The 19,778-nt window shown below is 37.2% G+C and overlaps 1 protein-coding gene across 5 annotated transcripts in view; it reads right to left on the reverse strand.

Annotated features, from left to right (window-relative positions):
- ZNF385B (zinc finger protein 385B) overlaps positions 1–19,778 on the reverse strand; it is a 402,225-nt gene that overhangs the window by 26,297 nt on the left and 356,150 nt on the right. For all 5 annotated transcript variants that reach the window (XM_049887565.1, XM_049887563.1, XM_049887564.1 and 2 more), the window contains one exon: positions 7,027–7,189. In XM_049887565.1, coding sequence (XP_049743522.1) covers positions 7,027–7,189 — 163 coding nt within the window. The remainder of the gene's footprint in view (positions 1–7,026; positions 7,190–19,778) is intronic.

Here is a 19,778-nt window from a genome sequence, read left to right on the forward strand (position 1 = left end):
ATTTAGATCTTCCGTGTCTTTATTGAGCTTCTTCCTGAATATCCTGTCCTTCGCTGAAAGTGGTGTGTTGAAGTTTCCTCATATAATTGTGGAGCTGTCTACCTCACTTTTCAGTGCTGTTAAGAGTTTGTTTTATGTATCTTTCAGCCCCGTCATTGGGTCTGTAAATATTTAATATGGTTATATCCTCCTGGTATATTGTCCTTTAATCATTATATAGTGTCCTTCCTTGTCCTTCGTGGTGGATTTAACATTTAAAATCTATTTTGTCAGAAATTAATACTGTCACTCCTGCTCTTTTTTGATTATTGTTTGCTTGATATGTTTTTTTCCATCCTTTGACTTTTAGTTTGTCCCTAAGTCTAAGGTGTGTCTCTTGTACACAGCATATAGACAGATCATGTTTTTTTTATCCATTCTGCCACCCTCTGTCTCTTTATTGGTGCATTTAGTCCATTTACATTCAGTGTAATTATAAATAGGTATAAGTTTAGTGCTGTCATTTGGTGTCTTTTTTTGTGTGTTGTTGACAGTTTCTTTTTCCTAGTTAATTTTTTTGTGCTGAGTAGTTTATCTTTATATATTGTCTTTTCCTTGCTTGTTGAGTAATCCATCCCTGGTCATGGGTATGGGATAAAAGAAAAACAATGCCCCAAAGTCTACAAAATCGTGACTTTTAGTTGGGATGATTCAAAATGCTACTGAAAATGTGGACAGTGTTAAAAACAACCAAACTCTACCCTTTTAAGAGGTAGTTCAAGGCTCCTGCCATATTGGCCATGTCCGTTCCCAGCATTTACCTCTATCTCAGTGGGTGTATTTGATTCAGGACATGTAAAGCCCACAATTGTCAAGCTGGAGCACTGAGAACATTTGTCATTTACTTGAAATGAATGTTTTTATTCAAACTTGCCCTTGAAAAGATCTGTTACTGGTAAAGCTTTATTCCATCACAAAGTAAATGCTACAGACAGCATACTGCATAAGAACTAAAGATTATTGATAAAACAAAGCCTGAACAGCTGTTTATTTCTCTACCACAGTGCCTACCAAAAAAGTATTAACAGTCAGCAAGTAATTTAAAAGTAATGTATGGTCCTATTCACTAATTCTACAAAAGTGGTATAGTGGTTTCTGACTTTGCCCCTTGGGATACTTGGATTTACTTCTCTAAGTCAGAGAAGTAAAGGGAATAATTGGAGAACACAGAACAAGAAGCCCTGAGGTAGCTCCTGTTGTGATCTAGTGGGATTTGAGTTGTGGAACCTCATGCAAGCCATGCAACTATTCCAAGACCCAGCTTCTTCACTTTTGCCGTATTTTTTGGAGCAGCTCAAAGGTGGCAGCTATATATTATTATTTCTCTTTGTATCCCTCATATACAACACAGTGGGGAAAAAAAACCCAACTAGGGTAGGAGCTCTTCGTGGGCTAAAAAAAAAAAAACTTTTTATTCATCGTAACACCTCAGTATCTAGCAAATATACTCTTTTAGTATAGATAATATAGAATTATTGAGTGAATAAATGGATATTATTGTACAAATGAATAAAAGATGTATATTAATTTCTGTCCTACCTAATTTGACAGGGTTGGTGTGAGGGTTATACAAAAACTTATTTGTGACTCAATTTTATAAGCTGATTCTATTTTAAGTTGATCCTATTGTTATATTTCAAATAAATAATGCTGGTTCTATCATCTTTGCTCTTAGTTGCATGAATTAATGTATCTATAGCATTTTGAATCAGTCCATCTTCTTTTCATTTGTTTAGACAGCAAATGAATAAAAGCTGTTCAGCTCTAAATAGCTTTATATACTTTGAAATATAAATATATTTTCCCTATCTTGATATCTAATTAATTTTTTTTTTTTTAAATCCAGTGCTAAAGCCTAGACATGTGCACCATTAGGTTGACTATCAAAATATTTTATTCTTTTCAAGAAAATAAGGTTTTTTGAAGGCTCTGTAGTTTTTGAACTTGTTATGAGTTGTTAAATGCTGTCACAAAGGAGACTTTGATTCGCTGTGTGGGGCATATTATCACAGGAAAGTGTGCTGTCATATGACATTATGACGCTTGAACTCTAGGGAGAAATTCGGTACAGTGTCTTGCCAATATGTTCTAGCCGTCTTCCTGAAGCTGCCTAATGCTTCGTGTGTTTTGACCCCTATTCTCCCAAAGCACATTTCTCTTCCCTCCCACCATGTTTCGAACTCTCACTGATGCATCGTTAAAGAGTTGGGACAGATTCTAGGAGACCACAAATATACTCCTTTGGATTTTAAATTTAATTCCACCTCAACTTCTCAAAAGTGAACAGGTCAACTAATCTTACTTAAATGTCTTTAATGAAACATATTTATTTTCCACTTATGGAGTCAAAGCTTCTTGTAATAAGTGAAATTCCTCCTACTGTAGTTTAAACTCATTTTCTTTGCTAACCTTGAGAGGAAAAACAAACAAAAACTTGATGTTACCCTGGAGTTTTTATATGTGATAGAATCTGTTATAATAAATCCCTTTGTATTATACAGATCTGGATATAGCATGAGCTAAATTATACAGGCAGAGTTACCAACATTCAACTTCCGGAAAATTTGTACTTGCCTTTTTTTTTTTAATAGTACATAAATTTGCCCTCACTTTGAAGTGACTGAACCAACCCCTGTTCACAACAAATTCTTCATCACAATCACCTCACTTGCTGTGCATTTAGCTTTTAAATCACTGAAAAGGTGATTTTTTAAGCTTTTTCTTGCACTAACCTGAAACCAAACCAAACCTGTTGCCGTTGGGTTGATTCCGACTCATAATGACCCTATAAGACAGAGTAGAACTGCCCCATGGAGTTTCCAAGGAGCAGCTGATGGATTTGAACTGCCAACATTTTGGTTAGCAGCCAACCTCTTAATCACTGTGCCATCAGGGCTCCTTTCTTGCAATTAAAAAAACCCTTTGCTATGGAGTCGATTCCAACTTGCAGTGACTCTGTAGGACAGAGTAGAACTGCCCCACAGAGTTTCAAGGAGCACCTGGTGGATTCAAACTGCCAATTTGGTTAGCAGCTGTAGCACTTAACCACCATGCCACCAGGGTTTCCTTCTTGCACTAAAGTAAGGCAAGCTTATCTACCAATTCGACTGAAAGATACAGTTAGGAACAGATCTTTTTTGTAACCTGGGCACTTCCTGTATCTTCGAATGTAACATAAAAGAGAGAAATGGTTGTCCCAGTGCCAACTTAGTAAAGAAGGGTTCCCTAGCTCTTGGGACATTGCTAGGTCAGTTTTTAGAATAGTTTATGCTCTCAAGGAGGAGAAAGAGGCCATCTGTGGGTTCCATGCTCCTTGTCAGATACTTGGAAATCATACTTCGCCTTGACTAATGTTCAGTGAACCCCAGTACGCTTCTTTCCAAGAAACTCCCTTCCTTAATACTTATTTTTGCCTCCTCAAAATTTGCCCTCATTGAATAACTATCCGTTGCTAAGCTATTGATGCTAAAACATGAGAATGGAAACTGAATTAATCAGTCCTGTGGATATTGTGAACACCTGGATATTTGAAATCTGGCAGCTGAGACACTGAGTAATGGAAATTTTAACTTTTCATTCAAGTATCTAAGAATCACATGGATACTGCTTAAGCCCATTCGACAGGTGCTCTTCATTCAGAAGATAAAGACCAATGCTAGGGAATTTCAGTCTCATAAGAGTTGCCAATTATTCAGGAATTTTCACTGTGACTGTTACTCTAATTTTTGGCTGATTCTTTGAGGGCAGTGCTGTGTGAAATAAAACACTTTAGTCAATTAAATTTTACAGTAACCATTCCTCTTCCTGCTCTCTTGCTCTACATATCCCACCTAGGTAATTTATGAAGGACTTGTTCTCACATCTGCTTTTCTTCTAAAACAGAGTTTTACGTGACGTGAAATCAAGTTACCAACAAGAATCTCTGATTCTGACAAAGCTGTGGGAGCTTTGTAAGGATTTAGAAATAGGTGGTTAACACCAGGTTATTTATTACATCGTTTAGTCCAGATTCCCCATCTAAGCAAAGCTTCTAATCTTCCAACTTGAAGAGTCTATAAAACATGTTGTAATTCTTGTTTAGAAGCTGGCATTCTGTAGAAGGTGACAGAAGAACATAACACCTATTTAGCAAATAAAGCCTACTTTTTTTTAAATACTGCCATCTTTCAATAACTTTGGCATTGCTTTTGTGGATATAATAAAACAAATAAAAATGTTTCATTAGTATTAATATTTATATAAAACATGGGAGATATAAAGAAGTAATTTTAATGGTCCAAGCAAACAAGTTGCCAAATAATTTATGCATATTTTGAGTAAGGAAACATGGAAAATTAGGTAACTCCAAAATACAGGTGATTTTCATTACTTCTAGTCCAAATATGGACAGTAACATGGTGAGTGAGGTCAGTACTACTAGACCACAGCTACTTTATGGGCTGGGTAGGGAAGTGTCAGAGGAAACAGAGAATGAAGGATTAAAGATCACCTCATACTTACTGGGAGTCTGTGGGTGGTACAAATGGTTAAGCACTCAGCTACTAACCTAAAGATTGGCAATTTAAATCTACCCATAGGCAACTTGGAAGAAAGGCCTGGTGATCTACTTCCAAAAGATCACAGCCATTGAAAACTGTAGGGAGTACAGTTCTACTGACACACATGGGGTTGCCATGAGACAGAATTGACCTGACAGCAACTGGCTTGGGCTTTGGTTTTCAAATCTACTGAAGAAGAGATACTGTTCTGGAGATTCGTTTTCCCTTCTCCACTCACCCCCAGGGTTCGCATAGATTTTAGTTTTCTTCTTGTTTATACCACCGCTATACTTGATCCTGGTGTGTTCCTATTGCTCGCCAAGCAGAGACAACTGTTTAGGAAGTTTCTCTGTTTCACTGAACATTGGCTAGTATTCGAGTGTTGAAATAAAGGCTTTACATCATTAAAGATTATTTCAACAGATACTCATTGGGCACCTTGTAGGTATAGGCATGCTGCGATTGTCACCCAGACACCTTACTTGGATTTTCTATTTTGGTACTTTATTCTTTCCTTCTACCTCTAATCTTTGACTTTTTCCTTCTACTTCCTTTCCTTATCTCCCACACCGTTCCTTCTTCCTCTATCTTCTGTTCTTTTATTGACTCCTTTCTTATGGATCCTTATCTGTTTCCATTTTCAACTCTCTTTTCTACTCACTATTTTACTACTTCCCCTATAACAAACTCAATTCCCAAATGCTAGTATGATATTTTAAGTGGAATATTGAATACATGCTGTAGCAATGTTGGAACATTTACAGTACCCACCAACTGTGCTCAAGTCACAAAATAATCTGAAAGAATGAAGTGGTGCTAACCTCCATTATTTTATCACTTTACTTATAAGTACTGCTGGATCATAATTCAGGTAATAAAAATCTTTGACACAGCATTGTTTCACAGAAGCAGCAATATCCTGTAGAAAATGAAACCAGGCAGGACAGTCAAGAGATGAACCCAACCTACTCTTTCAAACACTGAGTAACCTTCAGCAAATAACAACCACAGGTGTACACATGCTTTTTTGTAAGATGGAGATAATATTTGATCCTAATATCTGACAGAGATGGGTTAAAGATAATTAGATAACATATATTAAAAAGTTTTGTTCTTTAGAAGAGAAGTACTATGTAACAATCCAGTACTTGTTATTATCTGTTCAGCAGATAACAAGACTTAGTGATTCTATCATACAAAGAACAAAAAACCTTTATTATCAAATATTGGTTAGCTCTCTCCTTCTAAGCTGCAGTTTTTGGAACCAGCATGTATGGGACCTAATCAATAATGGTCCCTTCCTGCATAGTTTCTTTTTATGAATAGGCTTTTCTGAAGCTTCCTCTGATAACAATGGATTTCCTTTTCTCCAAAGGCCCTTGGCAGCCATAGGAAAGCATTCTTAAGCCTCCTTCTTGAATTTACAATGATACGGAGAGCTGAAGAGAATCATAAGTACGTGTGTATGTTGTTTTTCTAACAACAGAGAGGTCCCTCGAGAGAGTCAAACATAAGGGAAAGGGACAATTCTCTTAATCTCCTTTCACAGACACTGTGCTTCAATTAGCCACCGAAACAAGATGACATAGCCATCATGGGCCCTGAGGGGCAGATATGAGAGTGTGAAAGCCTATTAAACATCCAATTTCCTGGTATCCATGCTAGAAAAATAACATTTTTCCCTTTCCACTGAATCATTCAGTTTGAATCTACTTAGTAGTACTGTTGACTCACTGGAACTATGAAATACACTCTTCTTAAGAGGTACTTCTGCTAGTAGCTCATTTCCAATTATATAAATTTCTTTTATTAGTCAGTTCATAACTTTGTAAATAATTCCCTCAAAATCTTTGAGTTCCTTTGTAATTCTGAGAGAAACTACGAAGGTCTTCAAAAATCATTTCTTTTTTTTTAATTATTGAACACATGCCCACATTCATTTAGTAATGCCATTCTCTCAGAAAACTACTCTTCTGCCCCTCCACTCCTCTTATCAGGGTAAGAGAATAAAAAATTGTCTATTAGTAAACAAGTTTAAAATTCCTCTACTGAAAAAGCCTCTAGTAAAAACCAAACATAAGTGGAATAAAAAGAAATAATAATCCACTCAGTATTTTAGATCCGTTTCCTGATTTTTATCTAAACACACTGTAACCAAGTAGCTTCTACTTCTACATGCATATATACTTATATATAAAAATATATATTTATACACACACGTGCACACACACACACATATATATGCTTAAATGTATATATTTAACAACACAGAATGGTAACATATCAAATGCTTAGATTCCGTGCAAACACAAAGCTTCCTGTGAAGGAAATATATTAATGTTACAAAAACAAATCATGGAGAGTAGCATTCAGTAACTGTGGGGGGGATGGGAGCAGGGCAGGGGACAGGAGGAACACAAAAATGTAAAGAACAAAAAGTGTCATTGACCTGATTTGTCAGAGATGTTGCCTGTGATTGGAGTGATGGAGCAGCTGGGATTAGCCTTTGCGCTGTCCTTGGAAGAAACCATTTTGGGTTTATTTTTCGTTGCCTCTAGTGCTTTGACCTTCTTGGCATGTTTACTTCCTTTGTAGTGGGCCTCGGCCTGGCTCTACAAAGGAGAACAAATCAGGCTCATTTTTTGCTAGTTACAAATACCACAATGGATGATCATGCAGGAAAAAAATACATTCAGTCATAGGTACCACAGACATTTACAACTCAGCACTCACCTATGCTTTTGGCATTTAATCAAGTGGTAGACAAGCATCTAAGAGGTTTTTTAGCACATTGAAACCTTCTATATAACATGGAGCAGATGTGTCCTTAAAAACCAGAAATGACATGAGTGATAACAGGGCTAGGGCAAAACTGTCACAAAGGTGGACTTTGTCATCAGTGCCCTCCCACTACTGCCCTGTTGGAAGTACTTTTCAAACATTTGGCCTTCAGAGGCCCCAGACTGGCTGGCAACAAGCTTCTTGCGTGTGCTACCAGAGCATAACCTTCTACAACCATCCCATTTTTTCCACTTTCAGTTAAAAACCTGTCTGTCCTGTGTCTACTTTCTTCTGGACTCTGCTTTGAGACCAAATGATCTGATAAAGCAGCATGTTAATAGATTGTGTTGTTGTGTGCCATTGAGCTGATTCTAATTTACAATGACCCTATATTATAAACTGCCTCATAGGGTTTCCTAGGCTGTAATCTTTACAGAAGAAGATTGCCGGGTTTTTCTTCCTGCAGAGTGGCAGGGTAGGTTTGAACCACCAAGCTTTCAGTTAGCAGCCAAGCACTTAACCATTGTGCCACCAGGGCTCCTTTAAAAGATGCTAGTAAGTGGAAATAGCACAACAGTCTTGAGATATCTACGGCTCCTCCTGTGCCATTTTGACAATTCCTGTTCCAAGAATACATATAAGCTACCAAGGTAGGAACAATCCTTGGTTTGGATCGATGTGACTGTGCAGTCAAAGCAGTTAATGCTCGATACATTTACACGATGCATAACTGAAGTAGGACTGTGACTTCAATACCATATCAAAGAGAAGAAAAAGAAACAAAAAAGAGTGACTATTAAAAATCTCCAGAAGACAAAAATAAATTATAGGAAACCAAGAAAACATTTCAACAATTTACGGACATCTGGAAAGCTCCTCTCTGCCTAAAGAACAAGTCCTCTATCTTTTTGGTGTCTAGTACTAATGTTCAAAAACCCTGGTGGCACAGTGGTTAAGAGCTATCACTGCCAACCAAAATGTCAGCAGCTCGAATCTACCAGGTGCTCCTTGGGGCAGTTCTACTCTGTCCTGTAGTTGGAATTGACTTGACTGCAGTGGGGTTTTTTTTTTGTTTTTGTTTTAGTACTAATGTACACATTAACAAAATAATCTATGTATATTCATTTCAATTTTATTCTAAATATGCCCCCAAAATATAAACACACCCTTCTTAGTAAACAAGCAAACATATATGGTATATTAGCTTAGCTATAAAGGTGAAATGAGCAATAAGTCTATTATATAAAATGAGTTTTCATTAGAGGATTTCTAAAGTAATACAGGAAAACCTGCAAAAGCTGGAATCTGCGTAAGGCAGAAACCTTTCAGAGAAGGAAAACGTAAATATTTTTCCACTAATAGAGAGCAATAGAAAAGTGGTAAGACTGTACCCTGTCAAAAAGTGGAAATCTTGTGAGACCCAGAAAAACAAGTCAGTGTTGTCGAGTTCTGGCTCTCAGAGGTTTCACTGTAATAATTTTTTTTACATCAGTTTTCTTTATACATGTTTATATATTTGAAGATGATTGCTTATACTTTTCCTCAGCAAGCAGAATACATACAGGTGGGGTATGTTTGTGTGCGTGTGTGTGTGTGTGTGTGTGTGTATGTGTGTAGGTAGAAGTGACAGTGGACAAAATGGGTTCCTTGCCCCTATGGGCAGGTATGAATTGAATTATGTCCCCCAAAATATGTGTTGGAATTCTAACTCCAATACCTGTGGATGTAATCCTGTTTCAAAAGAGTTTTCTTTGTTATGTAAATTAGAGCATAGCTGAGTAGGGTGGGTTCTAAATCTAATCACTTCTGAGAGCAGGTTAGACACACACACACACTGGAGGAGGACATATGCTGTGTGAAGATCATCTACAAGCCTAGGAAGTTTTTGACATAGCTAAGACCCTGATTTGGATTTTTAGACTCCAGGATTGTGAGAAAATACATATATTTTTCTTTAAAGCTACCCACTGGTTATATTTCTGTTACCACAGCACTAGGAAACTGAGCCAGGCCCAATGAGGCTTCACCCACACATGTGATGACAGGTGTAATGCAGAGCCACACATCTGCAAGGGTGAACTAACACGGTGAAACATTCAAGTTGTGGGAGATAGAAAACAGCAACAACAAAAATGACCAAAGGGGAGTGTTATTAATGGAAACTTCCTAAAATTGGTAACTTCTGACTTGAGATTTGAAGAAAGGAATAAATATGAATTGACAGAGAAAAGTACATTTCTGGTGGGAAGAAGTAGGCCTAAAGAAAGGGCTGGAGTTGAGTGCCAGAGCAGTGAGGGGTATGGCTAGAAAGGGACCCATGTGGGCCTTGTGGTAGAATATCTTCAATATGAAGCCAAGGAACCTGGACTCTATGGAGTAGGATGTCACTGAGATGAGATTTTCAAGCAGGGGTATGATGATGTAAATTTCAAATGGGGGCAATTTCTACAACTATTTATTATTTGTTGATTGAATATGAGAGGAAAGAGATGAGGCAGTCTAGAAGGCAGCAGGAGAATATATAACCTTGAGGTAAAATCATGAATGGAGAATATGAATATTTAAAAAAAAAAAAAAACCTCCTAATTAGAATAAGATCATCAATATCTTGAAGCCTTGGTCATTATCACATCAGTTAGTCCTTCTGCCCTTTGCTCAAACAGAACCATTTCAGTTCTAACTACTAGATACCAAGTACTCTCTCAACATGCCATGATTAGACTAAACCACTTAAGGCTAACTTTAGTGTGTTGTTGGAACGTTTCTTCTGATTTCCCTGGTTGTTTTGCCCCAGCTCACCAGGCACATGGTGCTTTGCACTTGGCTGACACCCATCTACACTTGGTCCAGCAAAACTGGTGATGTTGAGCACCACTTCAACGCCAGCATCACTTCCAGATCTTGGTGGAGGGTAAAATCACTTCATGAATGAATGCTCATGAACGATGCTGATGAAGTGGCTCATGCCAAATATTATGTTTAATGCAATCACAAATCTCAAGGTTCATGCAGTGGGCATTATACCCATGCATTTGCTCTCCCATCTGAGCTGGAGCTTATTGATAAATTAACCACACATTCTGTCTTTCAGTATTCCTTGACTCTCCTGTGCTATTTCTTTTGGGTTGGGAGGCAGTTAGGAAAACAATATATTGCCTTGGTAGTAGTGCAGTCTAGGGACAGGGTTTAGTTCTGTATTACAATTGAAGATATATCAGTGATTTCCCTAGTGTATAACCCAGATCACCCAGGATCTGTAGCCTTGTACTGACTGTACGCAGTCTCTAATTTCCTGTTTATCTTTTAATAATGTTTTTAGATCACCACTGACTTATCATGGCTCTTACTTCATTTGCTCAAGGACTTTTCATGATGTTCTCTGTCAAGCTGAAAAAAAAAAAAAATCCCAAGAAAGGAAAAAATATAACATTATTTTTAAGTCTTTTATTTATTACCAACTAAGTATGGTTAGGAGCCCAGTAGCACAGTGTTTAAGAGTTCGGCCACTAACTAAAAGGTCGGCAGTTTGAATCCATAAGCTGCTTCTTGGAAACTCTATGGGGCAGTTCTACTCTGTCCTATAGGGTTGCTATGAGTCATAATCGACTCAACAGCAATGGGTTTGGTTTTTTGGTTTTAAGTATGGCTAAACCCAGCTAATAAAAAAAAAAAATACAGTTGCATAAATTAAGAAAATTTACAAATAAAAATTTAAAAATTGATAATGTGAGAAGTAATGATAATAATAATTAATAATTATTGAGCACTGTGCCAAGTGTGGCTCCAAATGCTTTATACATATTAGTATTTAATCTCCATAATACCCAATGAGGTAAACAAAAAAAATCCATTGCTGTCGAGTTGATTCCAAGTCATGGTGACCCTATGTGTTACAGAGTAGAACTGCTCCACAGGCTTTTCTTGACTGTAATTTTTATGGAAACAGATTGCCAGTCCTTTCTTCTGCATGCCACTGGGTGAGTTCAACCCACCAACATTTAGGCTAATATTTGAGTGCAACCTGTTTGTGTCACTCAGGGAACTACTTCCCTGTGAGGTAGGTACCAGCAGGTGTGAATTATCCAGTAAGCAAGGTAAGCACAGCCTTACTTGTGCTAACTTACTAATCTGTAGTGAACAATTTCACATGAGTTTCACCACACCACATCAAAATGAAACCTATGTGAAATTGTTCATTACAGATTAGTAAGTAAGCACAAGTAATCCCTTGCTTACTTTGTTTCCTGAGTCATCTGCCCTTGTCAGGGATTATAAAATCGAAAAGACTTTGATTCTGTAAGAAGGTGCTGTGGTGTTGGAAGAGAGACAGATGCCAGCCATACCTAGAAGCAGAATCTTTGAAGTGGTGAAAAAATGTGAAATCGTTCACTACAGATTAGTAAGTAAGCACAAGTACACCTGTGCTTACCTTCTTACTGGATAATCTATTCCTGGGTATCATTATAAGCCAGTATTTTATAAACAGGAAACCGGGCATAGAGAAGTAACTTATCAAGAGTAATACAGGTATATATAAAAGCCATTTAGTAGATCTGACATGCTTACATATGTTCCTCTCTCTATTTAATTATATATCCACACATTATACATACATGTATCTATAATAAATTAACATCATAATTTTATTAGAAGTGAAAAATCATACACAAAGAAAGCACATTTCTTGTAATGATGTAGTGAAGGATTATATCTTAATGTCAGGTAAGTTTTCACACGTAGGAAATATCTGCTTAATTCATGGGATATATTCTAGCATAATAAAGTAGGTCCAATCCTGGTGAGTAGCTAAGACAGATTATTTTTTAAGTATATAATGATTATTATAAGGCATCAGGAGCCCTCCTAAAAACTCATCTTTCCAAGTACGCTGCTACTTGGAAAGTGCAATGTTAATGTGGTACCCTTTAGCTAAAGAAACACAGTTCTCTAAATAAAACTGCCTAGCACAAGATAAGCAGAGTATCATTTCCTCATTACTATTTCTTGGCATCACTGCAGAAATTTAACAGCATGAATTAGCACATGGGATAAAGATCCAGCTAAGTGACACCTCACTAGATGCCAAGCCAGAAAGAACTCTCCGTGGCCATGATCCACTTTTCCTTAAACGTTATTATGTTCTGAGGCATGGAGAGAAGTCCAGTCAGGGTCTTAGCTTCGACCCGCTTGGAACCCTTGCTGAGAATATGCATTTCCAACCCAGATACACTGAATCAGAACCTACATTTTAACAAGATTCCCAGGTGATTCTTATGTATAATAAATTTTGAGAACCACTGCTCTACTAGTGGTTCTCAGAATTGGTCCCTAACCAGCAGCAGTAGCACTGCCTGCGAACTTGTTAGAAATGCAACTTCTCATCAGGGGTTTGAGCCAGACAGAACAGGTTTGAAGCCCTGCTTAGCTTCCACTTATTGCTATTTGGGAACAATGAAGTGGAAGATTTTTGTGTGAAGTCAGAGTGGCAAACACCACTCACTCACATTTGACATCTTTCCAATTCCCTGGTGGTGTCCTTAATAGTGGCACTTTGCTATCTTCAGTAGTATATCTGAGGGACTGTCAGTCAACAGCTTCAAAATATTGGGCAAATCATCAGGTGAAACTGAGACACTGTTAAATAGCAACAAGATTAACCTGACTTCATTATCTAGGGATCTCCTTAATTGAAAAGTGAAAGAAATCAGAAACAGAGCGGGAAAAATCCATGAACTAGGCAACACAATCAAGCCCAATTAACAGTGGCTCTTGCATCACTTCTAAGAGACTTAGTTGGCCAAGCCAACTTATTTTACACGGCAGTAACTACTCAGCAGCCACATGTTTGTCTAGCACTAACGACTTGCTATTTCCCCTTCAAAAGTGCTGCTGTGCCCCCAAATAGTCCTCAAGAATTGCCAGAATTAGAAAGAGTTGCCTGAACCACTATATTGCCCTCCATATAAGAATTCACAGGTACCGAGGTTCTTCTCTCAGAGGCCACCTCAGTAGCTACATGACCATCCACTGGTAGAGGAATGACTTTAACAGGAAATGACTTCCTGGAATTTTCTCTTCCATTAATCTCCATCTTTGTCACTAAAGCTCTTCACTTTCCCAATCCTCTGCATCTCTCAGAATCTCACTAGCCCCAACAAAAAAGATAAAGGATGAGATAGTGTATTGCTTTGAAAATAAAAATGTAATCAAGTATTGTTAATGAGAAATTCTAAAATTAACTGTGCTCATATTTCTGGCTTTTACCTTATTTCTAATTTGGATTTTAGAGAGGTGACTAGAATCTTGAAACATGATGCTAAACTGTGTTCACTTTATATGGAAAGAACAGTGCCAAACACACACTGATAAAAACCGCTTGGGAAAGGCAATGCCCCTGGAAAATGCACCCAGCTATCTATTTACCGATTGTGGGACAAAGTACTTAGTTTGACCCTTTGACTCTAGTTTCTGAAAATAGCCTGAGCACTTTAGGTGCTCTCTGTCTTTCTAAAATAGCCAGGCAAGTAGGGGCTACACAGGCCCCATACCTGGAGAATTAACTTTAGGAAGGGAGGCGGGCCTAAGGTAATCATATATATTCACTGATCGGATGGATCATAACTACGAATTAAGGCCCAAGTTATGCATATTTGTTCAGATCCCAATGACTAGGGGACCTGGGACCTTGGAACATTATTTTTGGAGCCTCATGGATTGGTGAAAATATCTACGCATGGGAGAGGGTGCAGTGTGTCCCTGTGGACAATGGAAGCCTCCTGGTGTGGAGACCTCTCCTAGACCTTGCCTGATGTGTCTGTATGCTTGCATCCTCTCCGGTTATAATAAATACACAAATATAAGTATAGGTAATATTTTCCATGAGTTCTGTAATTCTAGCAAACTGCTGAACCCATTAGGGGCAGTGAGAACCGGCAGAGAGGCTGGCCTTTGCCTATTTGGCAGGGGCCAGAAGGACAGAGTCCTAATTGGGAAGACCCAACTCTGGGTGGTTAGGGTCAGAGAGAGAAAGAGCCACATGGGTGGCTGGTGTCAGAATGATGAAGTGGGACAGTGGGGATATGAGTTATCTTCACATTTTAGAAATTAGCCTTATGTCAGCTATTACTCATACACCATTACTCATACACCAAGAAAGCCAATCTATTTGCATTTTAAAAAGTGATTAGAACTGTTCCCTTAATTAAAGAAAATACAACATTAAAACTCCTGGCATCTGTTTTTTCTGGGAACTCAGATTTCAATGAGCTAAGCAGCGTTATAAGGGAAATAGCAGAGGTCAGTTAATTTTCAGAAAATCCCTATATACAAAATGCCAAATAAAACAGATGTTATATAAACTACTATAAAACAGTCTAAACTAAGAAGGGGAAAATCTGATTATTCTATAAAGAATTATTTAGCACCTGCCACGTGCTAGACAATGTGAAAGAATCGTAGTTGGAAGAAACGACATGCACACACATAACTATAATCCAAAGTACAGAGTGGAGTTGTAAAATGGGAGGTACAGAGTAATCAGGAGCTGAGAGTTCAATCATAGCCTCATCTACCTGGGACCAGAAGAACTAGATGGTGCTCAGCTAACACTACTGACTGTTCTAATCAGGGCCAAAATAGATGGACCATGAAAGAATGGGAGAAAAATGTGGAACAGAACCACAAACTTCTAACAAAACAATACAAAATATCAAAAACAAACAAAAAACAGACTTACTGATTAAGACTGGAAGATTCCCCGAGGCTATTGCCCTGAGATACTCTTTGAACCTTGAACCAAAACTAACCTCTGAGATCACTTTTTAGCTAAATAACAGATTGGTTCACAAAATAATGAAGTACCATGCCCCTTTAAAAATCACTTATGTGAGACCACATTTTCAACAATTACTTTAAAACAAAGACGAGAATGTAAGGGGGCAGGGAAATTACATTACTGGAGACGGAACAACCAGAACAGAAATAATGAGTGTGTTCACGTGTTATAAAGAATATAACCAATGTTACTGAATGATTTGTGTACAAATTGTTAAACAGGAACCTAAATTGCTATGTAAACCTTCATGGAAACCACAGTAAAATATTATTTTTCAAAAAAAGAGCTATGGGAGTTCAGAGAAAGAGATTGCTTCATATTGGAGGGGATCAGGGAAAGCATCATGAAAAATGTACATCAGAGCTAGGGTCTTGCTACAGGGGCAGGATTCTGAAGTGACAGTGTGGAGGGAAAGGTATTTTGGGCAAAGGGAACAGCATGTGCTAGGGCACTGAAGCCTTGTGAACCATGTAGTGTTCCCTGAGCATATTTGTGTTTCAGCTTAACTAGAGCACAGAGATATAAAAGAAACAACAGAGAAAGCTTGTCATATCAGGCCACCTTGAAAATGATTCTCTTGTAAATCAGAAAATATACATGGTGTCATATAATTAAAAAGCATTTAATAAAGAAAATGATTAAGAAGTTAAATATTACTCTTACATCACAGATTTTATCCTCTGCTCCAATCTATAATCTTATATTAAAATAACAACAAAAATATTCATATTGAAGCTTTAGTAATTATTTAAGATATTAGCATGGCACTTAAAATATTATAGTTAAATATATTAAGAAACAAACTAAACATTACTGAGTAAGAGCTAAACACTCGAATCTTTGTTTTAACAAAATTTATTTTTATTTTTAGTTACAAAGCGCTCTTTGCCTACACTTGTCTTGATAAGATACAAGATCACACATTATCAAAGACAAAGCTACAACAAAAGAAACATTAAGATGCACTCAAGAGAAAGGCTTACTTAATCCAAAGATTGCTAGTAAGTCTTTCTGCTGATATTGGCATCCGTAAGGCCTGCAATATCAGTAATAACATACTACTGGCTTTGAAATTCACTTCATTCAATCCTCATCTACTGGGATCTGTCAAAAACAAAGTCCAGACAAAATTATAACCATTATGACGTTTTAGCTTAAAAAGACATAACACCTTTGCTAATTTCTAACTTATATAGCTAAGTATAACATTACAGGTTACTATGGCTTAGCTGGGCTGTCACACTGAATAACTCTGGTGGGCACCATTCACATACAGCTCAAAATGAATGGCGTCCCTGGGATTTGTGTCACATGGCTATGGCACTCCATTTTTACTGGCTTTATTGTATGCATGTGAAAAAGACCCAACAACTCCAAATAATTCTACATTACCAAAGAGAAAAGTGGTTGCTCCCTAGGAAGAAAATGATGTGTACTCTACACTGCTGATTCTCTTTGCGCTTAATTTAGATTCTAAAAATATTATAAGACAGAAGTAGAATTCTTGGGTTGGAGCTGCTTTAAATGCCACATTTCAATATATGAGCATTACGTATACATTCATTCATATTATATTATCAAAAAATTTCCATGTAGGTAAATTAATTCATTTCTTAAAATGCTAAAGTCTTTAGTAGGGTTCAAATTAACTTTTCTAATGCAGCCTATTTCGCTGCTATTCATCAGGTTTTCACTGGCTAATGCTTTTCAGGAGTAGACTGCCGGGTCCTTCTTCCTAGTCTGTCTTAGTCTGGAAGCTCAGCTGAAACCTGTCCTCCATGGGTGACCCTGCTGGTATCTGAATACCGGTGGCATAGCTTCCAGCATCACAGCAACACACAAGCCCCCACAGCACGACAAACTGACAGACTGTCTTAGAAGAAGTACAGCCAGAATGCTCCTTAGAGGCAAGGATGGTGAGACTGCGTCTTACATACTTTGGACGTGTTGTCAGGAGGGATCAGTCCCTGGAGAAGGACATCATGCTTGGCAGAGTACAGGGTCAGCGTAAAAGAGGAAGACGCTCAACGAGGTGGATTGACACAGTGGCTGCAACAATGAGCTCAAGTATAACAACGATTGTAAGGATGGCTCAGGACCGGGCAGTGTTTCGTTCTGTTGTGCATAGGGTCACTATGAGTAGGAACCAACTCGACGGCACCCAACAACAACAACAACAACAACAACAACGCAGCCTAGTAGTCAGCTAAGAGTCTTGACACTCATGATTCTGGTGCACAATTCATTGGTAGACTTACTTTACATATTGAAACACGGAGAAGCCCTAAATGGACCAAACAGCTACGACAGAATTTGCCTGATGAATTAGAAAGACACTGCAGTTTGAGTTAAAAAATCAGCTGGCATATAGCTAGAGCAAAAAATGCTTGCTTTGTAAAGCAGTCTCTTGTAGAGCTCTAAGTGAGTAACATTTTAACATTTTATCAGTGAGTTTTATATCCCACTTGAAGGCGAATTATTAATTTTAAATGGTTCTCAGAAATCTAAATGACTTTCCCTGGATAGTCAAAGATATCCTATATTACCCATTTTGAGTTGAGCAGGATGAGCCATGAGACAGTTGTTTGAGCTTGGTTGTATCAACTATACTCTGAGTTCCAATCCTTTTCATGTTTTAAGCTCTGCTCCATCTCTCTCCTCAAGTTTTTACCTTTATTTAAATTAGGGGATAATTAAAAACTAAGGAGCCCTGGTGGCACAGTGGTTAAAGTGCTCAGCTGCTAACCCAAAGGTTGGTATTCAAGTCCACCAGCCACTCCACAGGAGAAAGATGTGGCAGTCTACTTCTGTAAAGATTATAGCCTCGGAAACCCTATGAGGCAGTTCTACTGTGTCCTATAGGGTCCCTCTGAGTTAAAATTGACTTGATGCCTATGGGTGGGTATAATTAAAACTAATTTCTTTTAAAAACAAGTTTATCATATATGTTTCCAAGCAAAGTTCAATCTAGAAGGTGAATTTCTTAATTCTATTAATGGTACAAATTAAAGAGATTGTATTTTGAAAAAGTTTTTTCCCTACCAACCAAATGGAAGTAGGTTTATGTGTTTTTTCAACATACGTAGTGGATAATAAATGAATTTTAATGCCACGATTTCTGTAATATCATCACAGTTTAAAAATTCAGCAATAAAGTACCTGAGGTGCTTACCCTACGGCAATAAAACTCTTCATTTAATTTTCCATTACACTGTTGTTGTTGTTAGGTGTCATAGAATCAGTTCCAACTCATAGCGACCTTATTTACAACAGAACAAAACGCTGCCCGGTCCTTTGCCATCCTCACAATTGTTGGTATGTTTGACCCCATTGTTGCAGCCACTGCATCAATCCACCTCATTGAGGGTCTTCCTTTTTTTGCCTGACCCTATGCTATATTGCAATTTCTGAAAGATATGTTTACGTTGTCTTCTCGCTTGGGAGTCAGTATCTGAGTCAATTTAAGGATGAGAAAAAAAAAAAAAATTTTTTTTTTTTTATAGGTGTAAACTCTTAGTATGTGCACTAGAGTTTAACTCAGGCAAGATGAAGTAAACGAACCCTGACAAAACATGCCCTTAACTTCTCTCCCAAATCAAAAAAGGGAGGAAATAATGAATGCCACCGAGAAGGCACTTGATAAGCCAATAATTTATTATGCCTAGAGTGGGAAAATTAGTGCTTTGTACATTAACATAATCTTGAATATGAAAGAGCGGGAACATTTTTAATTTATGAAAATATCTAATTTTCTCAAAGATTTATGCATATAGAGACCTAACTTTTTAGAACTTCTAAACCCTAGAATTTTTATGAAACACATGAATATCATCTTTTATTTTTATAATACATTACAAAATATTAAAAATTTCTTAATGATTACTACAGTAATAATTTGAGTCATTTATTTTTATAATTTTCTCAGAAGAATTTAAAAAAGAAAATTATCCACCTTCCTCAAATTAATTTCATATTTTATATTAAACTGGGAAATTTTAGTTAATAATTCTTGGCTACCTGGAAATATAAAGAAGGAAATCTCACAATTTCTAGTGATTTCAAAGCTATATCCCAAGATCCTAATGTGTTTAAGAGTGTTACCATCTTTCGAGGGGGAGATGATTGCCATCGTGTGCTTCATAAAGAGCAATTTAACAATTTATTACTCAATGATAAGTAAACCCATTGCTGTCGAACTGATTCTGACTCATAGAGACCCTACAGATAAGCAAGGCAATATAATTCAAGTCTAGCATTGAAGCTGAGGCTCTACAGCTAACTAATTCAGGCCTTCTGATGGTCTTGTAAATTAGGCTACAAGGCTTCTACACATTAATTTTTAATCAGTCTAGAAGGTATTACACTTACTTCCATTTCCATATTAAAGAAATTTACATAAATGATACTAACTAAATCTAAAATTAGAATTTGCATGTGTCTCCTTATATTTGATGATTTATATTCTTAATGTAGATAAAAGTGGCAAAGTAACTTCGAAAGTGCCATGCTTAGAAAATAGGTTGAAGAATGGCTCTAGTAATATTTTATGTGTTTTACATATTTATACATTATAAATTTACTATTAC

The sequence above is a fragment of the Elephas maximus genome, chromosome 6, assembly GCF_024166365.1.
Source record: "Elephas maximus indicus isolate mEleMax1 chromosome 6, mEleMax1 primary haplotype, whole genome shotgun sequence".
NCBI classification, from domain to species: domain Eukaryota; kingdom Metazoa; phylum Chordata; class Mammalia; order Proboscidea; family Elephantidae; genus Elephas; species Elephas maximus.